The sequence below is a fragment of the Hipposideros armiger genome, unplaced genomic scaffold, assembly GCF_001890085.2.
Source record: "Hipposideros armiger isolate ML-2016 unplaced genomic scaffold, ASM189008v1 scaffold_122, whole genome shotgun sequence".
NCBI classification, from domain to species: Eukaryota; Metazoa; Chordata; class Mammalia; order Chiroptera; family Hipposideridae; genus Hipposideros; species Hipposideros armiger.
The window spans coordinates 929,237-939,516 of NW_017731472.1; the positions used below are offsets into that span (position 1 = coordinate 929,237).

A 10,280-nucleotide genomic window follows, 5' to 3' on the forward strand; every position below is an offset into this window, starting at 1 on the left:
AGGAATATCATGTGAGCTGATTTTAGTGTTTTTTTTTGTTTTTTTTTCAGCTGAGCCATCCTGCCACCTGTTGGCAGCTCAGCTTGAGCCAGGCATCGAATCGCTGATTTTAGTTTTTTTGAAGACCATTCCAGTTGTTAGATCTTGAATGGATTATGGTGAGAACAGGGAGACCAGTTAGGAAGCAGTGGTGGTAGTTCAGGAGAAAATGATGGCTTGAACTGGGTAGCTGTGATAAGTGAAGATAAGTGGTTTTGGATATAGTTTGATGGTAGATTGGATGGAGGTTGGAAGTGAGAGAAAGAGTTTAATATTGGATTTAGGGCAGTGGAATCTTGAAGGATAGAGAAGAACCAAAGAGTATTCTTAGATCCTGTAACTGAGTTACCTTAGAATCACTATGCCTTCCCATTTCAGTGGCCCATTATTTCAACTTGCTAATTACCATAAAATTGAATTTTTATTATCTAAAACCAGCAATGATAATGTGCTCTCATAGTGTTGTGAAGGTTAAAAGAGCAGTACATGTAAATCACTTAGAACAATGCTGGACACATACCAAGCACTTAATAAAACCTAGTTGTTTTTTATTTTTGTTGTTATTGTTATGCCTCACCCCCACTTCCAAGATGGTTCAATCCTATTCTAGGATATTACAATCCTAGACCTGGAATATAGAACTATAATATTATTTGTTGTATTTTTGAAAAAGCACGTATATAATACAACATTCACCAAAATCTTACCGATTCTATTTAGTTTATGTCATAGTAGTATACATGCATACTCTTTGGGCCTTTATGGTAATGTCAGTAGAGTGTTAACAATTCACTTGTGGGTAATTAAAATATATTGGAATTCATTTTATTCAACACATGTTAAGCACCTTTATGGCAGGATGTTTTGCTAGGTAATATGGAAAATATCTGATATAATTACTGGAAATTTAAGATTTTAGAGAGTAAACATATCTACTAAGATTAGCTTTAGAGTACACATTCAATGTTCAACTCAATTTTCTTTTTAATATCATGAGTATCACTTATTAAAATAAAAAATTTGCATTTTGTTTTGAGAATGAGAGTGTCCAGCAGTGAAAACATAACAAAAGAGTTGGGGAGTGGTTTGATTTTCCTCTTCCTTGCTCTTGTTTATGCTGAGAAAGGGTATTTCTCAGATTGATGCAAAGCAAAGACTGCATTCTCTTGTGTTTGCTTTGGATTTTTTTTTTTTTTTGACTCTTTTCCGTAGGTAGTCAGGGATGAGGAGAATATTGAAAGACACTTTCCTTGTTTTCCCAGGTTAGGAGTGAATATAAATGGTGACCATTTTAATCGTTAGCAGAATAAACTGAAAGTAAGGTTTATGAATATAATTAGTCTTAATTGTTGAGTTGATTATATCATCAGGTGTTTCAGTATGGTTTTGAGATTATGTTTAAAAGGATGTGGGCAGTTTAAATTTTTTTTGTATTCTTTCCATTCCAATGTTCTTTCAGCCGTCTTTAAATCCTGAATATGAGAGAGAACCAAATCAGAATAAGTCTTTAGCTGCAGGTGTATGGGGTAAGTAATTTTTATCTTTCTTTGAGGGGTATAAAATGTTACTCATAGGTTTCACATCTTTGTGTTTTTAAAAATAAGTAATAGGCTAGATTTAAACTTTTTCTTTTAAATTACCTGTTTTGATGTGCTAAGCTACCACAGAAGGTGGCACTTATGTTTTAAAAACAAGATACTGGGGATAGAAGAATTGGAGTTGAAATAATTGATTTCATATGTTAGTACCATTAAGTATACTCAAATATGAATTTTGAAAAAAAATGGTCGTAAGTTAATGTAATGAATGGATGTTATTTTGAGAGCAGCCTCATAATCTAAAGAAACAAAAATCTTAGTTTATATTAATTAATTTTTAGTTTTTGAAAGTTGAAACCTTAGTTAACTGGAAAGATAAGTACTTATACTGGGACATAAATTTAATCTCTTTACCTATGAAAATGGTTATACATAGAGTATTAAATATAATTGTAATAAATTTGTCTATAGAACAAGTCTGTTTGAAATAATTTGCCTTTTTGATTGTCAGCTTAATGACAAGTTTTTTTTTCTGGTAATAACTCCCTTTAAAACTGCTGAGTTTAATTGATAGCATCTTACAGAAGATTAAACTGCACTCATATAGTATAAATTAGACAGCTTTTTAAAGATTCAAGTGAAGTTTAAAATAATGGAAAAATTTATAATATGAAGATTTGATATCTGAAAAATTTAATTATTTAATACCAAATTCAAAGGTGATGTATTCACTTTGGAACTTGTACACCTGTTCATTTGTATTTTTCTGTTGAAAATCAACAACTTAACCAAAACGAAAGGATTGTGGCTTATGACAGCATACTACTCCTAACAATAAAGGCATTATTTTAAACTTTGCCACTTCCTGTGCTGTTCTTTATTGTATATGGGGTGATACTCTGGGGAATTATTTTGTTTTCTTTTGATCTCCCTATTTATTTAAGGGTTTTTTGAGGGTGGGGGTGGGGGTGGTCAGACACTTTTATTAGAACCATGTGAATGGCATTGTTTTTTCTGTATTGCAAATTAGTATTTCTACCACTCTCCCCAGGCCTACACGCCCAGACACACACATACCCAACCAAAAAAATCTCCCAAGCTCCTCTCTTAGGTATGTTTCCTTATTATTCAGTTTTTCTGGGAACAGCTGATTGCATAAGAATATAGAACCACCTGAAAGGTGTTAAATAGAATCTCTAAGAAATTAGGAATAATTTGGATTTGATTAGAATGAAAGTAAATAAAAAGTCAAGAATGTCAGTGAGCGTTTGTCATATAAAACTACCTATAGATACTATTGGTAGTGATCCTGGGTTAATTTAATAATTTTAGAAATGATTTAAAGGCAAATAACATATTTGAAAATATTGAAAATACAGTGTATTAATATGAAGATTTTGGTTCTGCTGTTTCAGGGTTGATGTAAAAGATGTTTGAGCACTAGTTGAAAAGATGTTTAAAAAGAAGATGTACTCTTTACTGTGTGTTTTAGGTAAACTAAGAAGTGTGTCTGCATTAGAAAAAAGAAAATGGGTAATTGTGGCTTGGTTAATTGTTAAATCCCCAGTACTTCCCACAGGAATACAATGAAACTTCCATTGTATTACACTTCACTATTCCTTTCTCAGCTTCCCCCTGGGTTCCCAAATATTGTTTTACCCATTGAAACATTTAAAATAGTTATGCTCCTGAGGAAGACATGAGAGAAATTTAGGAAAGACTTCAATAGAATTTTCCTAGTGCTCCTTCCTTCCAGGTAAGTAAAATTTTAATGGAAATGTATCATATATTAAAAAACAAACTGGTTTGTTCCTGAAACTATCCTTTTATAGATCAAAAATTCAAGAGTCTGAACATAATATCCCAATTTAAAAAGTACGTTGAGGGAAAGTAAACTATTTAAAATATAGTTACATAAGCTTAATTCTACTTAGAATTTAGGCTTATTGGGAACACCTTCATGCAGCTTAAATCTGTGATTTCCATAGTATTTTGATCTTAACCAGGATCAGTGGTGTTTGGTGCACAGGATTAATGCTTACTAAATTAATCTTATTTCCGTGTTTTTAATAGTTTAAAACTAAAACAAAAATTCAAGGTACTTCAATGTGCCTGTGAGAATTTTAAATTAATTTAGTTGCCTGATTGATTTGTTTGGGGGTGAGAAAGAGGAGATAAAATGATCTGCATTTATTGTGTTTGTATGCAGTTTGAGACATAACTAGGGACTGATTTATGTATTCAGGAGTCCTGGGTATTTTTGTGTTGACATAACATCAGCAATGATATTATTGGCAGAACCTAAGATGTAGTAGTGTTTAAGATAATAAATAATGAAAAATTTTAGTCATTACTAATTAACTTAAAACATAGTCTTGTTTCAACTTAGCATTTATATTTGTGTCTGTTCTTTGATAACTTGATGAGTTTTCTGATATGAGTTTTCCTGATATATTACAGAGCATCAAGGTTCATTTTTTTTAAGAATTTTGTTTCGCCTTCTAAATCAAAGCAAATTGGTGATGAGTTTTTAAAGTTGGGTTATTTTCTAAAGAATTCCAGTGATATTAGCCCCAGGCATACAGATTGAGTGACATTATTTCATTAAATGAGTTCGATTGTGATGAAAACCATTGAGGTTTTTTTTTTTTTTTTAAAGGAACTTCATAAATAGAATTAAGAGAAGGGAATAATCTTTATTGGATTTCTTTGCAAAAGCATTCTGTTGGTAGATGGTTTATGTATTGAAATGACTACTTCAGTGTCTTCCTTATATGAAAACAGTTGTTAAAATTATTACAATAAGAAGGAAAAGATAATAAAAAAATATGTTCAAGGTTGAAAAGGGAAAATTAATGGGGTTTAATTAGACAACTTGATATAAGTAAATTTTACTTGGTCAGAGTTAGAAGCATCACTTGTTCATCATGTAAGTTGTTTTATTTTAGAAGTGTATTTCTTTAATTCTGTCCTTCTTATGGGTAATATAGGAGACCTTGTTAAAGGAAAAATACCATACCCCTGCTGTTGACATACATTATAAGTTAGTGAAACTCATTTGATTAACACTCTCATACTATAAAACAGATTTGTATATTAAACTAAAAAATTCAAAGCCAACAAAATTCAAACAGCTTCAATGTCTATAAAAATAATCTTAAAACATTTTTCTGTGTTCACAGTACAAATTTGTTTTTGTTGCTTTGCTACGGATTTTTTGAATTTGAATGTTATTGTGTCTTTTGTGACTAAGCTTTCTCCTCAAATTAGTGTGAAAACTTAATTTAGTTACTATTTACTCTTCACTTGGCTATATGCTTTTGTTTACACATTAGAGTTCTTTTTTCTTGTGTGTCAAGATAATGAGGAAACTAAATTAATGACTGGCATCAGTGTGGTGTGGAGGAAAGGGTAGATAGATCCTGATGTCACTTGGTAGTGCACACTTATAAACCCCTTATTCTTACTATTCAGTATAGGCTTAGTATTTTAGTTGGGAATGGTAAACATTTTTTAGTACCTGGCTAGGAATAGTTTAATTTTTATTTTCTTCAGTAGTATAATATAATATAGTGGTTAACTACACTGGCTTTAGATTCAGGTAGATCTGAGCCCAAACATGAGATCTTCTACCTATTATTGTAGTTATTTAGACTGGGCGGATTGAACTTAATCTCTCTTTCTGAGTGATTTTTCTTGTCTATGAGATGAGGATGATCACAATAATCCTAATAAGCATTAATGTTTGTCTACTGTGAAAATCCTTGATCATGTTACAGGTTTTAATAAATGTTAGCTAATTATGTTGTTCAAATTCAGTAAGCCAGGGAGAATCTAATAGATTTATTAAAAGGCAAAAAAAAAAAAGGTGATCAAAGAATAAAGTGACTGAATCAGAAAAAATATGTATGGCAGCTATACTGCGAGTATATGAAAGAAAAGAGGATGAGAAATGAGATGTCAGCTTTGTATTATGCATGTGGCCTATTTTCTTTGTATTATATATGGCAGTATTTTAATTCTCATTTTTCTTCAAAGAATTGAGGCCCCCCCCCCACTATTATATTCAGATACTGGGAGAACATGATGAATAACAGGATAATAAAAGGATATTTAAAATCTATTGTTAGATTCTAGTTGTTTGTGAGCATAAAGGGACATAATGTCAATCTACAGTCATTTGCTTCAGGTGTTTTGAACTTAAATTGAATGAGAATAGCTGCTCATATGACTTGAGGTAATACACATGTGCAATTTACAGAAGGAAGTCACTAAGGTCACTTCCTAATTCTTTTATATAAGTGATAAAGCCTTTTATCAAGACAGAAATTTTCTCTTAAAAAGAACATATAATTTGGTCTTTTCCATATAGTTTACCAATTGACAAAGTAAATGGAAAAAGTATAGAAGGAGACATTGGATACTGTGAATCCAATAGCTTCAACACTTAAGAGGTTCATGTCAGGAGAATTTGTAAAGATTATAAATAGATGAACCAGTTTATAAGTAATATAAAATGGATATAAATGATGCAAATTAAGTTTTGGCTGTTAGTCATTACTTTTTCCATTGCTTATATATAATTATTACCATTAAGAACACTTTTATTGTTCTTAAGTGGGTAGGTTTATGTAGTATATTCAGCATAGATATATAGGATATAGGTTAGTCTTAATGTGTTTATTTCTGTTAATAATTTTTCTTATCTTCCATACTCCTGGATCAACCTAAAATTCTTAAAAAGGACACCATTAATTAAAATACATTTGGAAACCTGTTACATAGTATATGACTTTTCTGGAGATTTTTTTTCTAGTATTTAAAGAAAATGTCACAGTAACTTTGAGACAGGAACTATTGTTTTTCAATTTATAAAGAGATTAACTAGTAAGGTTGGAGGAAGTATTAAAAGTCTATAAATGTGGTACAAAAGCACATGTTCTTAACCTCTGTACTATAGTATTTAAATGTGAATATACTTAATAAGTACATTAGCACTATGTCTGTTTCTCTTCACTCCCAATCCCCATCATCTTTCTTTAGGTACCTTTATTATCTTTTACTTTGCTACCTATTCTTGTATGACTGATTTCTTAGGCTTCACCATTCTTATTTATAGGGTATTCTATCATTCATTGCATTGAAGGCCTCTTTGAGGAAACAGCCAGCATATTTCTTACTCCTAGGTGTCTAAAAATCCAACTTTAGGAAAGTTAGCCACAAACTATATTGAGATTTAAAGATAACATAATTGCTTGCTTATCTACTCCCCTTCTCTTTTGCCTTCTAGTTATTTATTTATTTATTTATTTTTTAGCTGAGCCATCCTGCCACCTGTTGGCAGCTCAGTGGCTGCTCAGCTTGGGCTGGACTCGAACTGCTGTTGCTCAGAGCTCAAACTTTTGAGCGAGCTCTTAACCAACTGAGCCACTCAGCTGGCCCTTGCCTTCTAGTTTTGATCAACGATTGCTTATGTACAAGAAATATTTCCTGTACCTTATGCCTCATACTAGGGGTGCCAAAAAAGTGTATACAAGTGGACACTTTGGTCAGTGTTGCTCAAGCGGTAGTTCACCATAATCAGAAATGTCTGGACGCTGATGGTAACCACTTTGAACACTTCCTGTAATTGCAGAAGTGAAACGTGACTTGTATTCATTCATGTTTTGTTACCGGTATATACTGAGTATTACAATTTTTATACAGTTTTCCTTTCTTAAAAGTGTATATATATTTTTGGCACCCTCTGTATATGGGATCATTTGCCTTCTGCCTAAAGTACATTTTAGTAAGGATCTTTTATTGGTGATTGATTTTTGTCTTAATAAGTTATATTTCTACCATCTGTTATCTATGGCATTTCAAAGTCCCAGTCTGCAGTATAAGAGTCTATAGGGCAGATTAACTCCCATCTCAGACGTTAGGTTCTTTTTGAGTACTCTAAACTAAGGTCTCTCTAGAAATGTGGGTTGGAGTTATCCTTGCTGATGACCCTTTTCTGTTTTTGTTTTTTTGTTTTTAAGATTTTATTGGGGAATTGGGGGAGGGGAACAGACAAGTTGCTGTCCTTTTGTTCTTCAGTCTAGTTGTGGAGGACATCGCTCACAGGCCCATGTTGGTGGCATCATTGCGCTCTTCCCGGGTGAGGCAGTCGCTCGCCAGCCATTGGATGGCCACTCACAGTGGCTCATGGCAGCTCATGGAAGTGCATGCCAGCTGCCGGCCAGTCTCCCACTGCAGCCTACGCCGTCGCCGGCGATTCATGGCAGCCCAGTTCCAGGTCGAGCTGTTGTTCACCATCTTAGCTGTAGAGGGCGCAGCGTCACTGGTCCTCATGTGGGATCCAAATCGGGACCCTGCTGCTCCGAGCTGGCGTCCCAAGCCAACTCCTAACCAACACGTCACTCTGCCGGCCCTCTTTTCCAGTTCTTTACTGTTGTATTTGTTTTCCTCCCTCGTAGTAATTTTAACATAAAGCTCTGGAAAGGAAAGAAGATAAACTTTTGTGTGCTTAATTGACACACAAGAAGTCTTCATCAGTCATGTTTGAATCTATTTAACTGTGGTGTTCTGATAGATAATAGAACTGCCCCGTTTCAACACTTGGATTCCCCTGAGATGAAACCTTGCAAATTCCTATCACCTTTTGTATTTCGCAGCATCAGTCATTCCTCAGATTTCCTGAGTTTCATTTAATTCAGATTTTGAGTACCAGACTGTTAAGATTTTCTCTTACATTTTAATTTCAAGAATTTTTTTTTTTACTATTTCATTTCATGCAGTATGTTTACCAACAGTAATAATTGCGAAACTTAAATTGTTTTAGTACTGTTTCTTTTTCATTGACCTCTGTTTGAGATCTTTATTCTTAATTTTTGTTTTGTTGACTTCATTATGTAAGCTCTTCAGAAAAACTGTATACTGGTGATATAATTTCTGTGTTCTTGTGTGCCTGAAGAGGTCTTTCTTAGCATTTATATCTTGGGTATTTTTAGGCAGCCAAAAAGTTGGAATGTTTGCCCTTGTAAATTAACATGTGTTTAACTTTTGGAAGGATGAACCTTTTCTCAGTTTGCTCTTGGTCCTTATTGTTTTATCCTTCCCTGTTAACAATAAATGAAGCACCATACCAGCTCTATATTTTAAAGAATTTGAAGCCTCAGATTAACTTTGAGAGTCCCTCCATGTCCTAGGAGTCCTTGTTTAGTTTAGTTTTTGAGATGATCCAATAGGAAGTTTGGCTTGGTTTGTTTGAAGTGGAGCATCATCAAAAAACATCTTTGCAACTTAACCATTTCAAGGATCATATGTTGTTTAATATGCAAAGCTAATTTTAATTTAGATTTTTGGGGATTTCTCCTTTTGAGTTAATTCTTTTATCCTAAACTCTGTGAAACTGATGCTTTCAGAATTTTTCCAAAGGAAGAAAGACATACTTCTTTGCAATAATTGTGAACATGCTCAGGTGTGTAACACCTGATTGATTACACATACACTGATTAAACTCTAGGAGTAATTTCTTGTATTTTAACAACTGCAGTGGCCTTGAAAAAAGCTTTTAGTTAGCAACTATTCCTAGTACTATCTTCAGAAGCTAGGATTGAGTTGGTTGCCCTGCAACTTGCATAATGCCTTCAATGTATTTAGATGTTCACTAAATATTTGAATGAATATGGTATCGTGAAAATAGAAAACTCTGTCTTTCAAAATAGAACTTAAGTAGAAATTTAGAACTAGAGGAACAGTAGTTCCTTGATTATTTGTAATAACTTTATATAAGAGATAAAAAAATGAAAAGGAATTAGGAAGATTTTCTCTTCAAAATGGAAAAGAGGAAAATATAATATACTTTACATTGTAAGTCTTAAGAGCCATTAGGACAAAAATTGCAAATGAAAACAAAATAATGAAAAATATATTAGAATGTAATTAATCTTGGTTTTGTTTTAGTTAATATTCCAGGCCACCGTCAGCTGAATTCATCTGTATTACCTTACATTGTTCAATTCTTGCTATGATTTGTTCAATTTAAAAGATCAAGGTTTGGAATATACTATTGTTTTGGTGGTTTAATTTTAATGTTAAAATTTATACTGTGTCTAACTCTTGCTCATGCTTTATTTATGCAGAATATCCTCCGAATCCTAAATCTAGAGCTCCAAGGATGCTGGTCATTAAGAAAGGTAATACAAAAGATTTACAGCTATCTGGATTCCCAGTCGTAGGAAATCTTCAGTCACAGCCAGTTAAGAACGGGACTGGTCCAAGTGTTTATAAAGGTTTAGTCCCTAAACCTGCTGCTCCACCTACAAAAGTAAGTTCTAAATTGTTAAAAATACAAGTTTTAAGTTGATATCAATTATTTTGGGAAAATAATGTTAAAAATTTTACACCAAATTGTGGGAGTATTGGTGGGTGTTGACTTCTAAGTGGAAAGAGTTGACTGGCCTATTGTGTGTCATTAATTTTAATTAATTTTTAAATGATGTGTATATTTGTTTTTCCATGTATGTGTTTTCTTGTTTTAGTAGCAGTAAATGAAATCGATAAATTTTGTTTTGCTAGATACAGCTATGATATATTTGCTTAATAATAATATATACTGTTATGTCCTTGGTGTCCTGTTTTAGGTTTTTGAAACTCCCACTTGTGTTTTCTTTTTTTTTTTTTTTTTTTTTTTTTTTTTTTTTAAAGGAACTTCAT

The 10,280-nt window shown here is 32.7% G+C and overlaps 1 protein-coding gene across 3 annotated transcripts in view; it reads left to right on the forward strand.

Annotated features, from left to right (window-relative positions):
- The window catches only part of GPBP1 (GC-rich promoter binding protein 1), a 79,519-nt gene that overhangs the window by 54,807 nt on the left and 14,432 nt on the right, over window positions 1-10,280 (forward strand). For 2 of the 3 annotated variants that reach the window (XM_019648227.1, XM_019648226.1), the window contains exons 6-8: window positions 1,499-1,565; window positions 2,629-2,688; window positions 9,707-9,891. In XM_019648227.1, the coding sequence (XP_019503772.1) occupies window positions 1,499-1,565; window positions 2,629-2,688; window positions 9,707-9,891 (312 nt within the window). The remainder of the gene's footprint in view (window positions 1-1,498; window positions 1,566-2,628; window positions 2,689-9,706; window positions 9,892-10,280) is intronic. The other variant, XM_019648229.1, reaches the window with a different exon arrangement.